The 22,443-nt window shown below is 33.5% G+C and overlaps 1 protein-coding gene and 2 pseudogenes across 3 annotated transcripts in view; 1 reads left to right on the top strand and 2 right to left on the bottom strand.

The window, feature by feature from the left end:
• PIK3CB (phosphatidylinositol-4,5-bisphosphate 3-kinase catalytic subunit beta) overlaps positions 1 to 22,443 on the top strand; it is a 174,216-nt gene that overhangs the window by 70,451 nt on the left and 81,322 nt on the right. For all 3 annotated transcript variants that reach the window (XM_039837280.1, XM_039837279.1, XM_039837278.1), the window contains exons 3-5: positions 8,677 to 8,863; positions 11,577 to 11,802; positions 20,652 to 20,875. In XM_039837280.1, the coding sequence (XP_039693214.1) occupies positions 8,693 to 8,863; positions 11,577 to 11,802; positions 20,652 to 20,875 (621 nt within the window). In that variant the 5' untranslated portion in view covers positions 8,677 to 8,692. The remainder of the gene's footprint in view (positions 1 to 8,676; positions 8,864 to 11,576; positions 11,803 to 20,651; positions 20,876 to 22,443) is intronic.
• Positions 610 to 7,586, bottom strand: LOC120581920 (polypeptide N-acetylgalactosaminyltransferase 1-like; annotated as a pseudogene).
• Positions 1,288 to 1,406, bottom strand: LOC120582690 (uncharacterized; annotated as a pseudogene).

Below are 22,443 nucleotides of genomic sequence, written 5' to 3'. Positions count from 1 at the left end.
AGTGAAGTATAAAATCTATATAGAAATTTGATACTATACTATAACAAATTGTACCTCTCATAGTTCTGTTTAATTTCCTTTAAACTCCGTTGTTTTTAATATAGTTTTTAGAAACTGTTGTAAAATGTTTTTTTCATGATTCTGAATCTGGTTTCAGTTCTTTTCATATATTTTTATACCAATACTTAATATACCGGCTATCAGTTCTAATCAGAAAAAAAGTCTTGAAATTTCTTCATTATGACAGCACATTCATCAGAAATTACTGATGTGCAAGCAACCCTAAGAGGTGCTGCTTTCTGGAGAGCACATTTTGTTGATTGTTTCATTGCCTGAATATTCTTTTTAATGACTCTTGACAAAAGCCTCTTTCAATTTTGTAAACACCAGTGTGCAGTCTCACTACATTGCAATTGCATGTCCTTGGACAGGAAGGCTGTTTCACAGTTTGTGAGAAGTGAGAGGAGTCTAAGTTTTAATGGCTGAGAAACCTTATATCCTGCAGAAGAGAAGCTCTTTTATGTTTTTGCTACTTAAGAATGTTGCAGAGATGTATGCTGAGATAGCCCAGTCAATCCTTAATTTTCTTCTTCTTGTATAAATTTGACCTCAGAATATTTCTGGAAGGGTGGCATTTTGAAAAAGCCACTGCCGAGACCAGCTTCCATTGCAGTCTGTAATGCTGAGCACCTTGTTGTCTTCCTCTGTGGCTTTATCCAGGTACTGATTACTGTTCACATACTGTAGGGTTAATTTCACAGGATCATACTCCCAAAATTGGTTGCCTTTTAGGTGGTAGCATTTGAACATTGTGACCGGGCCATTCGGTTTGGAGACATCCCAGCAAAGGCCATCTGTTATAATTTCTTTATTGGTAGTATAAGAGAAAACCTGATTACCTCTCATACTGTGACAGTTAAAAATTCCAGCTTACTAATTCCCTTTTCTAATCATGTTATCAGACACTGATTTATTTCCACATTTTGTATTTCTTCCTAAGAGAAATAATGACATGGAATCCGAGAATCAGGATAAATATTCTCCAGGTACCAAGAGAAAGGTTTGCATTGGAGTTTGTGTCTTAGATCAAGTTTTGATGCTATATTTCTATTATCTACCTTCGTAACACCTGGAGAAATTATGTAGAAGATATTCTTGAATTCATCCTTCTGCACATTGTCTGTTACTCTTATTTATTTATTTATTTATTATTCATTTGTTCGTTCATTCGTTCGTTCATTCATTCATTCATTCATTCATTCATTCATTCATTTATTTATGCATGCATGCCTACAGCACCTGGTCTTCCTAGGTGGTCTCCCATCCAAGTACTAACCAGGCCTGACCCTGTTTAGCTTCCAAGATCAGATGAGATCGGTCATGTTCAGGGTGGCATGGCCGTAGACTGTTACTCCTATTGTTATTGATAACCTGCCCTGTGCCTCCTGGTAATTTATAAGGTGTAGCTTTCTGAAACACATGTCCAACATGTGAGCAGGTAACATTCTCCAAAGTTCCTCCAAAATGCCAAATTCTAAAGAAAATTACCAGGATTTCTCCTCCCCAAATATCCATTCCAGCATCATATGTTCCAATTTCCTGAAAGTAAACTCTATTGAAAAAAGGCCTCCTGCCATTGTAGATGTTCTACAGGGAGAATCTCTTCTGTCCATTTCTCTTCGGGGATCAGGATACCAGAGAAAATTGAGCGTCCAGTCGAATCCACTATAGTTCATAATCAGAACCTGCCATATATTCAAAAGTATGATAGCTGTACCCATCAATGATAGGATATACCACTTTTCCTATCATGTTTGATCCTGCCTAAATATACAGAGATCATGAAAAGTTTTCCAATCCAATTTTATCAGAAATTATGTTCATAACCCCAAGTGGTTTTTCAAATGAATTCATATTCCAACTTCATATGTCCCACATTTCCTTGGTCTGTGGGTGTGGTGGCAGCCTCAAGCGGTGGTGGCAGCTGGTGGTGGTGGCAGGTGCTCCACTGGCTGGCCTGGGTAGTTGCACCGTGGTCACATGGGCTGCAGCACTGACTCTACTTGGGCTGAGCCACCTCCTTGGCCACTGCCCCAGTCATTGTCTCTTTAAATACAATTTCTGTTCCTTTCTTCTCCTTCTAGGATTCTCATAATGTGAATATTTGAGTGCTTGATGTCATCTCAGAGGTCACTTAAATTATCCTCATTTAAAAAAATTATTATTTTTTTGCTGTTCTGATTGGTTGATTTCCACTAATCTGTCTTTCAGGTCACTGGCCCATTATTCTGTTATAGCCAGTCTGCTATTGAATCTTTCTAATGTATTTTTCATTTCTGTTATTTTCTTCAGGTCTACTTCTTTATTATACTTTCTCACTGTTTTTTGAAATTCTCCCATAGTTCCTCTATTCCACACTCACATTCAGGGAGCATCTTATTTATTTATTTATTTAATTTATTTTTAATTTTTGAATTTTAACTTTTTTATTTTTCAATTACAGTCGACATTCAATATTATTTTATATTAGTTAGAGGTGTACAGCATAGTGGTTAGACATTTATATAATTTATGAGGTGATCCCCAAATTAGTGTAGTACCCACTGTATTTCCTATGCTGTACTTCACATCTCTGTGATGATTTTATTTTTGACATTTTTTTAAAATTAAGTTCATTGGGGTAACCTTGGTTAATACAATTATATAATTTTTAGGTGTACATTATAATTTGACATCTGTATATTCTATTGTGTGTTTACCACCCAAAGTCCAGTTTCCTTCAGCTACCATGTATTTGATCCCCTTTACCCACTTTACCCTCCCCCTACTCCCCTATATTTGACCTTCTTTATCCCATCTACTTACCCCCTCCTTTCCCACCCTGCTATCCTCTGGTAACCACTAGTCCATTGTCCATGTCCATGAGTCTCTGTTTGTCCATGAGTCTCTGTTCTTTTGTTGCTTTTAGGTTTATATCCCACATATAAGTGATATGTGATTTTCGACTTTTTCTTTCTGGCTAATTTCGCTCAGCATGATTATCTTGAAGTCCATCCAGGTTGTCGCAAATAGCGGTATTTAGTCTCTTCTTATGGCTGAGTTATATTCCATTGTATATATGTACCACAGCTTCTTTAGCCAGTTATCTATCGTAGGATACTTCAGTTGCTTCCATGTCCTGGCCACTGTGAATAATGCTGCTATGAACATAGACGTGCAAATATCTTTTTGGATATGGGTTTTCAAGTCTTTGGGGTAGCTATTTTAACAGGTGTGAGAGGGTATCTCATTGTGGTTTTGAATTGCATTTCCCTAATAGCTAGCGATGTTGAGCAGCTTTTCAAATATTTGCCGGCCATTTGTATGTCCCTTAGGGAGAAGTATCTGTTCAGGTCCTCTGCCCATTTTTTGATTGGATCGTTTGTTTTTTTGTTATTCTTGGGTCGTATGAGTTCTTTGTATATTTTGGATATTAGGCCCTTATTGGAGGCATTGCTTGCAAATATATTTTCCCATTTGTATGATTGTCTCTTTACCTTGTTGACGATTTCTTTTGCTGAGCAGAAGCTTTTGAGTTTGATGTAGTCCTATTCATTTATTTTTGCTTTTACTTCCCTTGCCTTTGAGGTCAAATTCATAAAATCCTCTTTAAGTCCAAGGTCTTTGAGTTTAGTTCCTATGTTTTCTTGTATGCATTTTGTTGTTTCAGGTCTTATATTCAGGTCCTTAATCCATTTTGAGTTAATTTTGGTGTGTGGTGATAGACAACAGTCTAGTTTCATTCATTTGCAGGTGGCCTTCCAATTTTCCCAGCACCATTTATTGAAGAGACTTTCCTTTCTCCACTGTATGTTTTTGGCTTTTTTGTCAAAAATTATTTGCCCATTATAAATATGGGTTTACTTCTGGACTCTCGATTCTGTTCCACTGGTCCGTGTGTCTGTTTTGCTGCTATTACCATGCTGTTTTGATTACTTAAGCTTTGTAGTATAATTTGAAGTCAGGCAGAGTGATGCCTTCAGCCTCATTCTTTTTTCTCAGGATGGCTTTGGCAATTCGGGGTCTTTTGTGCAGAATTTGTCCATACAAATCTGATAATTTATTGTTCTATTTCTTTAAAAAAAGCCGATGGGATTTTGATGGGGATTGCATTAAATCTGTATAAGGCTTTAGTTATTATGGTCATTTTAAATATGTTGATTCTTCCAATCAAAGAAAATGGAACATCTTTCCATTTCTTTGTATCTTCTTCGATTTCTTTTAATAGGGTCTTGTAGTTTTCATTATATAAGTCCTTCACATGTTTTGTCAAATTTATTCCTAGGTATTTTGTCCTTTTTATTGCAATTGCAAAAGGAATTGTTTTTTCTACTACTTTTTCTGACACTACATTATTAGAGTATAGGAACGGTATGGATTTTTGAATGTTCATTTTCTATCCAGAAACTACTGTATTTACTTATTGTTTCTAGTAGTGTTCTTGTGGAGTCTGTAGGGTTTTCTATATAGAGAATCATGTCATCCACAAATAGTGACAGTTTGATTTCTTCGTTTCCTATTTGGATGCCTTTTATATCTTTCTCTTGCCTGATTGCACTTGCTAGGACCACCAATGTTATATTGAATAACAGTGGTGATAGTGGACAGCCTTGCTTTATTCTTGATCTTAGAGGGAAGATTTTTAGTTTTTCACCATTAAGTATAATGTTGGCAGAGGATTTGTCATAGATGGCCTTTATTATGTTAAGGTACTTTCCTTCTATACTGATTTTGTTAAGTGTTTTGATCATAAATGGATGCTGTATCTTGTCGAAGGCTTTTTCTGCATCTATTGATATGATCATATGATTCTTATTTTTTAATTTGTTTATGTGGTGTATCACATTAATCGATTCGCGTATGTTGAACCACCCCTGTGCCCCTGGGCTGAAGCCCAATTGATTGTGGTGTATAGTTTCTTTAATATGTTGCTGTTTTCGGGTTGCTAGTATCTTATTTAGGATTTTTTGCATCTATGTTCATGAGAGATATTGGTTTGTAGTTTTCTTTTTTTGTGTTATCTTTACCAGGTTTGGTATCAGAGTAATATTGGTCTCAGAGAATGAGTTGGGAAGTATTGCCTCCTCTTTGATTTTTTGAAAGTTTGAGGAGGATAGATATTAAATCTTCTTTGAATGTTGGGTGGAATTCACTGGTGAAGCCATCTGTTCCTGGAGTTTTATGTTTTGGTAGGTTTTTGATGATTGTTTCAATTTCCATACTGCTGATCGGTCTATTTAGATTTTCTAGATCTTCTTGATTTAGTCTAGGAAGATCGTGTTTTTTTTTAAGTACTGGATCATTTCTTCTAGGTTATTAAATTTGGTGTTATATCCTTTTTCATAGTATTCTTGTATGATCTTTTTTATTTCTGCATTGTTAGTCGTAATTTCCCCTTTCATCCCTGATTTTGTTTATTTGTGTCTCTTTTCTCTTTTTTCTTTAGTGAGTCTAGCCAGGGGTTTGTCCATTTTATTAACTTTCTTAAAGAAACAGCTCTTTCTTGCATTTATTTTTTCTATTATTTTTTTGTTTTCAATTTCATTTATTTCTGCTCTAATTTCAATTATTTCTTTCCTTCTGCTGACTTTAGGCATCATTTGTTCTTCCCATTCTAGTTTTTTAGATGAAGCGTTAGGTTGTTTATTCGGGCTTATTCTTATTTTTGGAGATAAGCATGTAATGATATAAACTTTCCTCTTATGACCGCTTTTGCCATGTCCCAAAAGTTTCGATATATTGTATTCTCATAATTCATTTCTATGTATCTCTTGATCTCTCTTTTTATTTCTTCCTTGACCTAGTTATTCTTCAGTAGCATGTTGTTTAATCTCCCTGTATTTTCGATTCTTCCTGATTTCTTTTTGCAGTTGATCTCCAGTTTCAAGGCATTATGATCAGAGAATATGGTTGGTATGATTTCAACCCTCTTATATTTGTTGAGGCTATCTCTGTGTCCCAGTATGTGATCGATTCTTGAGAATGGTTCATGTGCACTAGAGAAGAATGTATAAGCAGCTGTTTTGGGATGAAAGGCTCTGTAAATGTCAATTATGTCCATTTGGTCTAATGTGTCATTTAAGGTTGTTATTTCCTTATTAATTTTCTGTGTGGATGATCTTTCCATATCCGACAGTGGGGTATTTATGTCCCCTACTGCGATAGTGTTTTGGTCTGTTTCTCTCTTTAGTTCTGTTAGTAATTGCTTTACATATTTCAGGGCTCCCTGATTGGGAGCACAGATATTAATAAGTGTTATGTCTTCTTGGTGCATGATTCCCTTTATCATTATGAAGTGTCCCTCAGTGTCTTTCTTTACCTTTTTTATTTTGATGTCTGTTTTGTCTGATAATAGTACCGCTATTCCTACTTTTCTCAGAATGCCATTTGCTTGACATATTATTTTCCACCCTTTCACTTTGAGTCTATATTTGTCTTTGGAGCTGAGATGTGTCTCCTGGAGGCAGCATATGGTTGGGTTTTGTTTTTTTGATCCATTCTGCAACTCTGTGCCTTTTTATTGGATGAGTTCTGTCCATTTACATTTAGAGTGATTATTGAAATATGAGGTCTTCTTATAGTCTTTTTACCTTTTGCTTTCTGGTGGCTCGGTGTTTCCATTGCTTCCTTGTCCTTGTGTTTCTGTTTATTTTGGTTGGCTTCTATGGGTTTTGCCCCTGGTTCTTCTTGTTTTATGTTATATACTTCAGTTCTGAATCTTTGGTACATGGTTACCATTACAGATATGAAAAGGACAGTTATATACATACAATCATCTATTTTCTTCTCCGTGTTACTTATCTGCATTTGGGGAGCATCTTTATGACCGTTTCTTTGAATTTTTTCATCTGGCAAATTACTTATCTCTATTTCCTTAGGGTTTTCTCCTGGAGATTTTTCTTGTTCTAAAGAGAAAGATGTTTTCTGTCTTTTTATTTTGTTTATATGAATTAGACATAGTAGCTGTCTCTCATGGTCTTGAAAAAGTTCCTATAAGTACAAGTTGCTTGTGTATAGGCTGTGTATTCGGGTGATTTTGGCAGGCTGGTAGGAGCTGAGCGGGTACCTAAGGCATCCCGTTTAGTGGCCTGCTGAGCTGGATTGGCTCGGTTTGAGTAAGTCAGATGTATGTTGTAATGCTCTGTTGATCCTGTTTGCTGCCATTTTTTGAGGTGGAAATAGGCTTAGGCTATGTGTCCAGGAATGTGCTGCAGGGACCTTGCGGGTTGGCCAGAGTATGTATATAGAGCCCCTGCACACCTTGTTGTGGTGGATGGGGACGTGAACAGTGGCGCGTACTGGCATCTTCTATCCTGGAGAATTCTTACATTCCCTGAGAGTTCCCATGGCTCTTCAGCCTTTTCTATAAAGGCTTTCCTGTTTGTTTTACACAAATTGGCTTTGGAAAGAAGTGGGTACTGGCTTGCTGGACTGGAGCATTTCTCAGCAGGGAGGCCAGGTGTGTGGTGAGGACCTGTTTCTGCTTGATCCTTGTGTTCAGAAGCAAAAGGCTCTGAGCAGTGTAGCTGGGAATGTGCTGTAGTCATTTGTAGGTAGGCGAAAGCACCAGAATAGAGCCAATGTCGCCATATCTAAGTGGAAGACTTTGTAAATAATGGTGCTCACTGGCTCCTCTGACCTGGAAAGTTCTGCAACTCCTGGAGGACTTCTACAGTTACCAAGCCTTTGCTATTTGGTTCTTTTCTTTTGCTTGTTTTTCAGAAACTATTCATTTGGCTCTAGTTATCAATTTTCAAAATAATGAGTTGGTTTTAGCTGTCTCCAGTGGTGACACCTAAAGGTTTTTTTTTTTTTCCTATCACTATTCACATATTTGTATATATTTGATGTTTCAGTGCTTCAGTTATTATTTTTGCTCAAAATGCTTTAAGTTGGATCTTATGTATTTTGATGTGATACTTTCATTCTTTGAATAAATAGGATTTAAATCTTGTTAATTTCATTGCAAAGCCTATATTCTTCCTATTGTTATTGCTGTGCCTTCTTGAAGGAAGGCCTTAGGAAATAGATGAGACTTCTATAGAACAGTTGAAAAGTTTATTTGCTGAGATAGGGGTTTGATGCGGGAGTGTCAGCCTATGAACATAGATGTAGCAGCAGAAAGGCAAAAGGCACTTGTGGTACAAGGCCTCGGCTATGGAATGGCAGGACAAGCAAAGGAATATAGGCCGGAAGCAGCACCAAGGGCTTTGCTAGCTGGTTTGTAGGATTTGGTCTTTTTTAATACTAAGGTGATGGATTATGGGACTAAGATTGTATTTTGTTTTTCATATGAGATCGATAGAAAATTATTTTTGAAAGAATGCCCTGTTGATCATTTTCATTGGAGTTTGCAAAGAAAAACTCAGTCCTATAATCCTTAACCTTTTATCTTTCATATACGATACACTTATGTTGAATTTGAGCCAGTGAATTATGTGTATATATAATTTATATAGTGATAACCAAAAGTATATTTAAATAACTTATTTCTGGTGATTTACTCTTGCTTGATTTAATTGGTTTCGTGTTACATTATTGGCTATATTGAAATTATGGCTTGGTGAGGTTTATCATGTTTTAGTGTAAAATTTGGATATTTATCTGTTTCACTAAATTTTACTCACTGATTTTTAGGGCCCCGTGGTTATGAATGTGCTTCAGTTTCATAATGCCTCCTGCTATGGCAGACATCCTTGACATCTGGGCAGTGGATTCACAGATAACATCTGATGGCTCCATACTCGTGGATTTCCTTTTGCCCACTGGGATTTATATCCAGTTGGAGGTACCTCGGGAAGCTACCATTTCTTATATTAAACAGGTATGTTAATAGGTGGAATTTCTACAGATGTGGCTTATTACTATATAACTTAGGAGAACATGTCCTTCTATTATAGAAAATGTTAATAATGTAAATCATGTGGTAAATTTGAGGGAAAGTTAGCCTTTAGGTTATGACGTTTTAAAGATTTTGATACATGCTTTGTGTTTTGTGGGCATATAAAATATCTTCATTTTTACTCTTACTTTTAATTGTTTTTAGTTCCTATGTGATAGCTGAATTAAGAAAAATTGGCTTAGGTTGTTTAAGATGTTTGTTCAGGTTATTAAAAGGAATATGACATTGTCAAAGAAAGTTTTATTTTGAGTTAAAATCTTTGTAATAACTATCTTTGAGCTTATTACACTTTTTTTTCATGCAATTTTTGGTTGGTTGTCTCTTCTCTCCTTTTCCTTCCCTTTCTCCTCCCCTTTCTCCCTCCCCAACCCCACTAGTTTTCATGGTGGCTTTTGGGGAAGAAAACGTTTTCTGCTGTTCACAGGATTTTCTTTCCCTAGTAATGAATGGTGTGTCCTCAATTGGAAGCAAATTCTTTCACATAACAAGGCTTGCCTGTTTTGTTGGATTATTTTTTCAGGTGAATTGATGAGTGCCATTAATTTGTGAAGACCACATCATATAAATGAAATTGTTTTTCTAAATTTTCTTCTTTAACGTTTTTTAACTAGCTGAACTCAATATGGAAACCAAGGGTTATGATTTTTTTTGGAGGGAGGGAGGGAGTTATATTTTTTAAGAAAAAATATTTAGATGATAGACCTTTTTAAAGCTCATGGTTTTGGACAGCCTCTTAACTCTTAACTCATGGAGACATGAGAATTCTAAAATTTCATGATCCCTAGAATTAAAAATAAAATTGTTTGAGGCACCTCGCAGGAGCAGGTATGGATGCCTGTGGCTTTACCTGAAGCTGGATTAACCACTGATACCTCTTTTTTTAAAAAAAAGTTTGTTATGAAATATGTATAACATAAAATTTACCATTAGAGTTGTTTTTACATGCACAATTCCATGACATTAAGTACATTCACAGTGTTGCCTGATTATTACCAATATCCATTTCCAGCACTTTTTTTTTTTATCATCTCAAACACTAACTCTATATTCATTAAATAATAAACTTCCCCTTTTCCTAGTCCTGGTAATCTCTATTCTAATTTTCATTTCTATAAATGTGTATATTCTAGGTACTTTATATAAGTGGAATAATACAATAGTTGTCCTTTTGTGTTTGGCTTCTTTCCCTTAGCATAATATTTTAAAAGTTCACCCATGTTGCAACATATATGCAAATTTTATTTCTTTTTAAGACTGAATAATATTCTACTGTTTGGATATACCACATTTCTGTTTATCCATTTATCTTTTGATGCATGTTTTGGCTATAAATGTCTTGGCTATTGTGAATAATGCTGCTATGAACATTGGTGCACAAGTTTTTGTGTGTGTGTGTGTGTGTGTGTGTGTATGTAGAAGTGGAATCATTGGATCATATGATAATAATTCTGTTTTAACTTTTTAAGGAACTGCCAAACTATTTTCCATGGTGACTATACCATTTTACATCAGCAATACACAAGGGTTCTAGTTTCTTTACATCCTGGTTAATACCTGTGATTTTCTATTTTCTTTTCTTTTTTTTAATTTTATTTTAAATAATATCCTCATGGCTGTGAAGTAATATCTTATTATAGTTTTTATTTGTTTTTTCCCTAATGAATAAGGTTGTTTTTATGTTCTTGCTGGCCATTTTTAGAATTGTCTGTTCAAGTCTATTGCTCATTTTTAAAATTCACTTATTTGTTTTTCTTTTTCTTTTCTTTTTCTTTTCATGGAAAATAAACCTTTTTATTTATCTATTTATTTTTAAATTAAATTTATTGGGGTAACATTGGTTAATACAATTATAATTTAATTATAATTGTTGTTATTGTTGCCTGGCACTCCTTTCTCCTGTTTGTTTTTGTATAACGGAATCTGGGGATTGGCCATGAATCTTATCTCAGGTCTCTTACCCTCAGTTCTTGGCTTTTATACTGGCTGTAGTTAAAATATATAATCCCACCTGTGTTTGTATGGTGATTATTTTATGTGATCTCATATTTTATATGACCTGGGGGCAGGGGAGAGATGATGAGAGCTCTGTTGATCTTGACAGAGCAATCAATGTTAGTTAATAAAGACAACTCTAGTGAATAGAAAAAAATGCAGGACAAAAATAATACTCATTTTGTATGGGAGTCATGATACATACTTTAAAATTCCTATTTTAAAGTTATTTGTGTTCACAGGAATTTTAAATATGGCAGTCTTCACTGATTATTACTCTTCATAGATATTCACTTTCAATAATTTTGTTTATATAAATGTATTTTTATACACTGTGCCATTATATTACTTTACAAAAATGTGTTAATATCATATATATCTCTTGTAATTTTTTATTTTAAAAAATATCAACCTTAATATATCTTTGATAGCTTTTCATGTTAACAGTGTATTTCTATTTTATTTTCATAGTTGTTTAATATTCTATAATTTACTTAACTAATCCCTATTGCTAAACGTTTGTTTTATCCTTAGTTTTTCAGTTTTACAAATAGCACTACAAGCGAGCATCCTTGTAGGTATAGCTTTGTACACTTGAGCAAAGTTTCCATTTCAGGCAATGTCTTATTATTTTTTCCTGCAGATGTTGTGGAAGCAGGTTCACAATTACCCAATGTTTAACCTCCTTATGGAAATTGACTCCTATATGTTTGCATGTGTGAATCAAACTGCTGTATATGAGGAACTTGAAGATGAAACAAGAAGGCTGTGTGATGTCAGACCTTTTCTTCCAGTTCTCAAGTTAGTGACAAGAAGTTGTGACCCAGGGGAAAAATTAGACTCAAAAATTGGAGTCCTTATAGGAAAAGGTAATTTTTAAAGTTCTTTGTATGACTTTTTAGAGGGTGTTGCTCTATGTATAAACATATAATAAGTGTGATCTAAGACATTGCTTTGCAAAATATGATCTGTGAACCAATGCTGTCTTTATTGTTACCAGTCTGACATAAGGCAAGTATAGAAATCAAGAATAAATGTTTAGAAATGCCTCTAGAAATGTGGTAGTGCCACAGTATCCAAAGGCTTATGTTTTATGTATCTTTTTCTTTTCTAGTGACTTATTTTTATTTTACAAAAATACTGGTTTGTTTTTTTTTTGATAGATTGGAAAGAAAAAAGTTGTTCCTGTCTTTAGATAGTTTGAGAAGCCCTTTTCTAAGAGGTACATCCTCAGTTTCTTGTGAACTGCACCTACAGTATGAACATACTTTATATTACAACTCTACACCGACCAAGACTTTAAGCTGATAAGTTTCCATAAGTAACCCATATTATTGACAAATTTTACTCCATAACTGAAACTATCTTTAGGAAGGAGTTATTTTTGTAGTGAGTCAGAATATATCATGTCTATATTATTCTTTGCAAATTAATCCAGGGAGAATTGTGAGTAACAAAATAAAAAACATAGAAGAGTCTCTCTTGTTATAGTAATCTTAGGTGTCTCAGGGGCCAATGGTATACTGACATTACTCTCCCTTAGATGAGATACCAATTTGAATTAGGTACTGAAAGGGATTATTGAGGATGGGAGTACAAATACAAAACCAAAACATCAATTGGACGTTTTTGGATCTGGATTGGCTACCTGTATTGATCACATTTACTATTAGAGGCTAAATGTGGTACCATCTTTAAGATACTGTAGCCATCCCCCCAAGAACCATCCCATTTAAGATAATATTCTTTGAGCTTGATCTTAGGTAATTAAGTCTAGCTAATGATTACACTGTTGGACTGAACTCTTCCCTCTGAGTACTTAGAACAGAACTGTGTTGATTTACTAAATGACACCCTGGTCTTTAAAAATGTTTGATTACTTCAGAGGATAGTTAGTTTGCTTTTGGCAATAACCCCTTCTCCCCATTAAATAGGTTTGTAATTATATACCATACAATTTTTTTTTCCTTATATATTAATGGATTCAGTAGAAAACATTCTTTTCTATTTTCTAGTACTCCAGGATTTTTTAAATAGATTAATTCTTCTCTATTAGAAAAAATTTTCCTTTTTTTTTTTTTTTGAGTTGAAGAACATATGGAAAAGTAGGAATAACATAAAAATCACTTATAAGTCTTATCATCCAGGACAAGAATATCCACTGATAATATTTTGATGTAGTAAAATATTTGATAATCCAAAAGGTTAGCACCACAGAGAGAGCTAACTTCTTCAGGATATGGGTATCTTTTTTGAAGTATACCATCTTTTTAAAACGTAGATCACTGCATTCTCTTCTGGTTTTGATTTTCAAAACATATGGAGTCATTAGCTACCATAACCTCTACTCAAGCTTGTCAAATTTAGTATATAAAAATGCAGGAGATCCAAATATTACATAGGATATACTCAGGCTAAAAAATCATTGTTTATCTAAAATGAAAATAGAACTGGTTATTTATTTTTTGATTTGGCAACCCTAAGTTTACCTTACTACAGCACAGGGATCTTTTATATATACATATTAGAATTGAATTTCTTTTTTTATAAACAATGCATTATATTTCACTCAGTATCATAAAGCTTATTGTACAATTTTTTTTTATAGTGTGCCCTGCAGTTCGAATGATCAGGATGTAAGGAATGTGTCACTAAATTAAGCAATTTATAAGCTCTTAACTATTTATAAATTGTACTTTAGGACTTTAGCATCTCTAGAAAAACTGGTGGTGTGGTTATATACACAAATTCAAATACTAACATTCATTTAGGAAGTTGAGTGTCTGTTTTAATATTTTAGAATGAATTTTTACTTTAAATACCTAACAAGTCAGTTTTTGCAGTTGCTGATTTGTATTTCATGACTATAACCGGGCTTAGTGAGGTCATGCCTCCTGGGAAAACAATAAACAATTATTTCAATTTAACTTCAGGAACAAGTTTGCAGCCTCCGCCTCCCCAAAGAAAACAATAGAATCTTTACAGAAATAACTGCCCTTGTGAGTCTAAAAATACATCCTCTTAAATATGTCCCTGATCATTTTATGTTCTATGTTTAATTCTAAATTATTATTTATAGAGCAACTGTTTTGGTTCTCATTATTCTCTGTAATGAAGGCACATGTCACCCTTGAATTAATTTCTCCAAACACCCAGTAGTAAATTTTGATCAGAGCATCTTATTAGCATCCTGAAAAAATCATTTGAAAACTTCTTTATTTCCCCTGACCTATGTAAAACTGTGGCATATCTTAATGTGAAGTAAACATGTAGTCTGCTGGATTTTAACAATATCTTTAGTATGAAGACACTATTCACTCAGTTCTTTTTTTTAATGTTAAAATATTTGACTGTGAACTATACAGTAGTCTTATCTTAAAATTTAAGGTTTGTTAAATCATACTGTCTTACCAGAAGACGTATAGCAAATTAATTGAGTTTAAAATTAAATTACACAGCCTAACTTCTTATTTTCAGCAGTTTCTATTTTTCAGAGATTTTTGTAGTGGTTCCTAGATGAAAGCTTCATCAGTTTCTTAAAAAGCAGATTCTCAAAGATCGGGATTCAGTGAATTTGTGATGAATTAAAGAAATCTGTACTTCTCAGTTGATTCTAATACTTACGTGAAGAGTAATGTAATGTATTGATAAAAATGACCAACACAGTAGCAATTGCAATTCAATTGCAGTTTGTTGAGTGTTTATATTTGGGACTACAGCAGTTAACTTGGGTGATGTGGTCTTTGTCTGCTTTGAGCTCATGATCCAGTGGGAAAGATGGATCAGGAAATAGACAATTACAATACAATGTGTACACTGCAATAAATCACGTGGGTGAGTCAGGGACAGGCTCTTAGAGGTCACACAGCTAAACTGAGCCTTCACTGCTGATTAGGAATTGAACAAGTGAAAAGCAGTTGGAAGAAGGAAAACTAGAAGGAGTGGCATATGTGAAAATGGCCTATTCGAGGAATAAAAGAAATTGCTTATGATTTGTTTAGGAGGACAGCTAGGGCAAGCAGGAAGGCCAGAGAGGCAAGCATCTTCAGAGCATGAAGAGCCACGCAGGCCATATAAAAAGTAGAGACATACTCCTAAGGGCACTTGGGAGCTATTGAAGGGATTTAAGTAGGAGAGTAACATGATCAGATTTGTATTTTAAAAAATCAATTTATTTTCCAATTACAATTGACATACAATATTATATTATTTACAGCATTTATATGTAGCATAGTGATTAAGCACTTATATACCTTACAAAGTGATCACCACAATTAGTCTAGTATTCATCTGATACCATACATAATTATTACAATATTATTGACTATGTTCTCTATGCCATACTTTATACATCCCCGAAACTATTTTTATAACTAGCAATTTGTACTTCTTAATACCTTTCACCTTTTTGCCCCATCCTCCGAACACTCCTCCTATCTGGTTACCATCAGTTTGTTCTCTGTATCTATGAATTTGTTTCTGTTTTGTTTGTTCATTTATTTTGTTTTTTAGATTCTACTTAAAAGTGGAATCATGGTATTTGTATTTTTCTGACTTAACTCACTTAGCCATAATACCCTCTAGGTCCATTCATGTTCTTAAAATGGTAAGATTTCATTCTTTTTTTTTTTTATGGCTGAATAATATTCCATTATATAAATGTATCATATCATCTTTAGCCATTCGTCTCTCGGTAGGCACCTACGTTGCTTCCATATTTTGGCTATCGTAAATAATGCTGCTTTGAATTAGTGTTTTGGATTTCTTTGGATAAATACCGAGAAGTGGAATTACTGGTCATATGGTAGTTCTATTTTTAATTTCTTGAGGAACCTCCATACTGTTTTCCATAGTGGCTGCACCAATTTATAATCCCACCGACAGTGCACGAGGGTTCTCTTTTCTCCACATTCTTGTCAACACTTATTTGTTGATTTATAGATTATAGCCATTGTGACAGGTGTGAGGTGATATCTAGCTCATTGTGGTTTTAATTTGCATTTCCCTGATGGTTAGTTATGTTGGTCATCTTTTCATATGTCTTTTGGCTATCTGTATGTCCTCTTTGGAGAAATGTCTGTTCAGGTTCTCTGCCAGTTTTTAAATCAGATTGTTTGTTCTTTTGGTTTTAAGTTGTATGAGTTGTTTATATATTTTTGATATTAGCCCCTTATTGGATGTATCATTGGCGAATATCTTTTCTCATTCAGTAGGTTGTCTTTTCATTTTGTTGATGGTTTCTTTCACTGTGCAAAAACTTTTTAGCTTGATGTAGTCCCATTTATTTTTTCTTTTGTTTCTCTTACTGGATGAGACATATCCAAAAAAATATTGCTGAAAACAATGTCAAAGAGTTTACCGCTTAAGTTTTCTTTTAGGAGTTTTATGGTTTGGGGTCTTAACATTTAAGTCTTTAATCCATTTTGTGTTTATTCTTGTATATGATATAAGAAGGTGGTCTCGTTTCTTTTTTTTTTTTTTGCATATATCTGTCGAATTTTCTTAACCCTTTGTTGAAGAGACCGTCTTTACCCCATTGTATATTCTTGTTTCCTTTGTCATAGATTACATATAGGTGTCAATTCATTTCTGGGCTCTCCATTCTGTTCATTGATCTATGTCCCTTTTTATGCCAGTACCATGCTGTTTTGATTACTATAGATGTGTAGGGTAGTTTGATATCAGTTAGTGTGATACCTTCAACTTTGTTCTATCTCAAGGTTGCCTTGGTTGTTTGGAGTCTTTTGTGTTTCTATACAAATTTTAGGATTGCTTGTTATATTTCTGTGAAAATGCCCTTGGGATTTTAGTAAGCATTGCATCGAATCTGTAGATTGCTTTAGGTAGTATGTACATTTTAACAATGTTTATTCTTCCAATCCATGAGCATGGTGTATCCTTCCATTTATTTGTGTCTTCTTCAGTTTGTTTCTTCATCGTCTTAGTGTTTTCTTTTATCAGCTTGGTTATGTTTATTCCTAGATATTCTTTTTAATGCAATTGGGGTCGTATTTTTAATTTCTCTCTCTGATAGCTTGTTATTGGTATATAAAAATGCACCTGATCTGAATATTAATTTTGTATCATGCTACTTTACTGAATTCATTTCTTAGTTCTAATAGTTTTTTTGGTGGACTCTTTAGGGTTCTCTATATATAATATCATGTCATCTGTAAATTTTATTTTATTCCTTTTCCTTGTTTCATTGCTATGGCTAAGACTTCTAATACTAAGTTGAATGAAGATGGTGAAAGTGGACATTCTTGTCTTGTTCCTGATCTTAACGAAAAAGACTTTAGCTTTTCACCGTTGATTATGATGTTAGTTGTGAGTTTGTTATATATGACCTTTGTTTTGTTGAGTTGTGTTCCTTGTTTCTCCACTTTGCTGAGAGTTTTGTCATAAATGGATGTCAGATTTTGTCCAGTGTTTTTCCAGTGTTGATATGATCATACGATTTTTATCCTTAATATTGTTTGTGTGGTTCATAACATTAATTGATTTGCAGATGTTGAACCACCTTGCATCCCAGGAATAAATACAACATGATCACGGTGTATGATCTTTTTAATGTTTTGCCGAATTTAGTTTACTAATATTTTGAGGATTTCTGCATCTGTAGTCATCAGGAGTGTTGATTGGGTTATAATTTTGTAATGTCTTTGTCTGATTTTGATATCATGGTAATGCCAGCTTTGTAAAATGGGTTTGGAAGCCTTCCATCCTCTTCAATTTTTTTGCAATAGTTTGAAAGGGCTAGGTATTAAGTCCTCTTCGAATGTTTGGTAAAATTCACCTGTGAAGCCATTAGATTTAGGACTTTTGTTTGTTGGGAGTTTTTTGATTACTGATTCTATTTCATCAGCAGTTAATTGCTGTGCTTTGATTTTACGTTTCTTCCTGATTCACTGTTAGAAGAGTGTATGTTTCTAGGAATTTGTCAGTTTCTTCCAGGTTGTCCAATTTGTTGGCATGTAATTGTTCATAGTATTTTGTTATAATCCTTTGTATTTGTGGTGGTTGCTGTTACTTCTCTTTCATTTCTGCTATTATTTATTTGAGCTCTGTCTCTTTTTCTTGGTGAGTCTGACTAAAGGTTTATCAATTTTGTTTATCTTATCTTTTTATTTTTCTTTTTTTTAGAGGAAAGAGAATTTATTAACCGGCAGAGACTGTGGGGCTTAACAGCACCAAAGCACAAGCTCAGTTTATCTTTTCAAAGAAACTTCTCTTGGTTTAATTGATCTTTTGTCTTGTTTCATTTAGCCTCTATTTTGTGTATTTCTGCTTTGATATTTATTATTTTCTTTGGTATCTTTTGATTTCCTCCTTTATCTCATTGTTAACCCATTCATTGTTTTGTAGCATGTTATTTAGCCTCCACGTGTTGGTGTGCTTTTTAGTTTCCTTCTTGTAATTCATTTCTAGTTTCATACCATTTCTAGTGATCAGAGAAGATTCTTGATATGATATCGTCTTAAATTTATTGTGACTTTTGAGGCCTACCATGTGGACTGTTCTGGAAAATGTTCCATGTGCACTTGAAAAAAATGCTGCTTTTGGATGAAGTGTTCTAAAACAATCATATATTTTTATTTGAGAAAGATTATTCAAGTTGGATAATGGAGGACAGATTAGAGGGATTAAGACTGGCAGCGGAGAAATTAGTGAAAGACTGCTGTAGTCATCATCCAAGGAAGGGATGATGATGTCCAGGATTAAAAAGAGTAACTAGGAGAAGTAGATAGAGTTGAGAAATATTTAGAAAGTAAATTAGACATGACTTTAAGTAGATAAAAGGAGAATAAGAGTTTAATTTTTGTTATATATAAGCGACTCATTTCCCTTTTCTTAACCTGTAATACCTATTATCTGTGAGTAGAAAGCGTCTGAACACTGCTGGGGAAAAAGATGCTTCAGCTGGTCTTCCTAAATTAAAGTTCATTCGTATGTGATTTAGAGTAATGTATTTTTATTCCAGAACGAAACCTATCTAGGAAATCATCTTGTACCTTCAAGATTTTACCTTTGCTGTGTTATGCAACTTAAACATTTTTATTTTCCTATATTTAATACCACAAATTGATTCTTATTTTTGAAGTAATAGTTGTTTTAATACATAAATGTAAATTAACAATGCAGATAAGTACACTTTCTAGATAACCCTTGATGACATGCATGTGTTCAAGTAGTATAGATTCAAATGGAATGGTATTGATTAGCTTTGTGGAACAAAAAGTAACAGATTGCCTCACTGTGCCTCCTGTTCCCCAATACCATGAAATGCTATTAATATTGTCCCCTCAAGCATCTTTCCAAAACAAAGTTTATACATATTCTTGCTTTTGAATATGCATAAAAGGAATCTTGTGAGACCCATTCTTTCCCTGCTTTTTAAACTTACTATCTCTGGGGCTTTTAACATATTGACCAATAGATCTAATATATTCATTTTATCACTTGTACCACTGTGTAATGGAATATGGATGTATCTTAATTTTTTAAATCAAGTCTTAATAATTAACTGTAGCTCTTTAGTTTTTAATTATTATAAACAATTTCAGTGAATGTTTTTATACTTATGTTATTTGTACATTGGTTTGTGGAAATAAACTAAGACCACTAAATAAGAACAGACTATTTACTCAGAGCTTCCTATAGTAAAGAGACTTTGTGTTTGCTAGTGACTCAAGTTTTATACCGAAAAAAGATATGCCTGATTGGAAGTTGTGGCAGTAGGAAGCTGGAGGTTGGTTCATATAAGAAGCTGGGCATCTTATATGATTGGTTTGCGAGCATATTTGTCTTTCTTTGGTTGGTCCTGCTTCTCTCAGGTTGAAATTCCTATTGGTGCAGTTTTGAAGATGAAGGATGTTTATGTATGTGTGAATGTGTGTATATAAATTCTAATATATTTTAAATAAATTCTAATTAATATTAAATAAATATGCCTGTTTCTCTCTATCCCTTCTTCCACAGGGTATTGTCAGACTTTAAAATTTTTGCCTATCTGATACATACAAATTAAGCCATGTATAAAAATTTACATGTGTTTATTTTTTGTTTTATATTTCTAGAATCATTTATTAGAATAATGATAACTTTATAAGAAAGTTATATATAGTTGTCTTCATTGCTGAAGTGTTCATACTTAAGGACAACAAACATAATTTTATGTTTATGACATTTTTGACTAATTGATATACTGTGATCATTGTTGAAAAATCACAGTGAACTGAAAGTTTAATCTAAGTTAAATCATAACTTGAGTTTTAGGCCTCTAGTAATTTCAGGATAAAGTATTCTCCCAATACAGTATTTGGAAAATTTACAGATTCTTAGCTTGTCTCAGATTCTTTAAATGTGACTCAGTTTAAAAAGAAAAACTGTGGATCTCTTATATGTGGTTTTAAAATGTGTACTGTGGATTTCAGTGATTATCTTTATAAAACTGGTAACCATATCTTTATAAAAGTGGTAACCAACTACATTTTTTGTGAGGTTTCAAGTTTGTATTCTTTAGAAATTTAATTGTATAATTATCTTCTGTACATGAAATTTATTATTTTACCTATTTGATTTTTAAAAATATTTTCAGGCCTTGTTTTGTTTTCTTGATAAAACTCAATTATCCAAATAAGTTTTAGTTGAATATATTTTGTATTTTCTTTTCTTATTATTAGCTACTCAAAATGACACCTTTAACAAATATGTTTAGGTCTACATGAATTTGATGCCTTGAAGGATCCTGAAGTCAATGAATTCCGAATAAAAATGCGCAAGTTGAGTGAGGAAAAGATTCAGTCGCTTGTGGGATTGTCTTGGATGGACTGGCTAAAGCAAACATATCCACCAGAGCATGAACCATCCATTCTTGAAAACTTAGAAGATAAGCTTTATGGAGGAAAGCTCATTGTGGCTATTCATTTTGAAAATTGTCAGGTAGTGTAATATTATTTTAAGAAATACTTTGTAATAAATCTGTGGTTTTCACCTGAATGCAGCTCCAGTCTCAGAAGAGGCTCTTGCTCACCTAGTAAACATTATTACAAAGAACATTTTTATATTTAAGATGGAAGTAAATTTAGGATTATGTGTAGTAATCTAAAATGACACATCTTTTGCTCATAAATGATTTTTTTGATGCAGTAGTTTGTTAGACTAGATCGGGGTCAGTAAACTTTACTGTTTTTGAATGGTTTTTACATTTTTAATGGGATGTACAAAAGCAAAAAATTATAAAGGGATGTTAAAAAAGAAAAGAAGGAATATGTGACAGAGACTCCTGGTCCTTTACAGTAAAAGTTTGCTAACCCTTATCTAGATAATGTTCTTTAGAGTGGATATTATTTTATTTTCTCATGTGCTTTTTCTCTTGTCTATAAAATGAAAGATTTGATTAAATGATCTTTTTCTCTATATTCTTATATTTGTGTTCTGTGAATATGTTTATTATGTACTGATATGGAATTGGGCATTATAATGAGTGTATATTCAGTTAATCCATATCTGAATATTCAGAGTAATTTTACAAACTGGATTGTGCTACTGTCTTTGTATCAAGCATTGTCATTTATCATCTAGGATCTGGCCTTAAATTAGGGTAGGAGTTAAAGGATATTTTATTTTGTTCTTCTACTGTGATGACAACAATGACAAAATCCGTATATGTATCCATTCTTTACTGAGCACTAATACTATGCTGGGAGCTATGAAAGGTATTTTTAATATATTTGCCACTTTTCACAACAACCCCATAAAGCGTTATCTTCTCCCTATTTTACAGTGAAGAAACTGAAGAGAAATTTGGTTATTTGTGCTAGGCCTCCTCACTGGTTAGTGGTAGAGCCACAATTTTATCCAGGTGTTTCTGGTTTTATCCAGTTCTACCTCCTTTCAAACAACATGTTACTAAGTATTAGGACAAATGTGAAAAAAGGATCCTGCCTTCTGGCATTTTACAAAAGAAGATATGTATTTTACAAAGGATATTTTTATCCTGAGATATATTGAGACTAAAGTTCAGTTTATGCCAAGATTCAGATATTAATATGTCAAGATCAAATTTAAAATACTATTTAGGTGATTCTACAGTGTTCGAAGATCAGGAATAGGGAGTTTTACTGTTAAAAGATGATCAGAATTTAACTTGAAAACAGTGGCTCAGTGTTTTCAAGATAAGTCTGAATTTCTAGATCAGTCTGAAATTCATTACATATGGGTCAAATCTCTACTAGACATACAGATTTTAATGTAATCATCATTGTAATAAAGTATGTGAGAAAAGAAGTGTTTTAAAGTTAGAAGAGTAATGGAGATATTGGGAAATGTTATTACATTCCAAGCAGTCAGAATTTAAAGCTGAAAGGAATTTAGAGATCATGTAGTCAGACTCTTTATATAATATAATAATAATTTTCACCAGTTCTTATATCTCATATCTCTAACCAAATACATCCAGTGCTAGGGGGAACACACTACCTTCTGAGGCAGCACATTTTCACTGTGGG

The sequence above is a fragment of the Pteropus medius genome, unplaced genomic scaffold, assembly GCF_902729225.1.
Source record: "Pteropus medius unplaced genomic scaffold, Ma_sr-lr_union100, whole genome shotgun sequence".
NCBI lineage: Eukaryota > Metazoa > Chordata > Mammalia > Chiroptera > Pteropodidae > Pteropus > Pteropus medius.
Note: the sequence above shows the minus strand (reverse complement) of the source record. Positions and strands in the feature narration are given on the sequence as shown.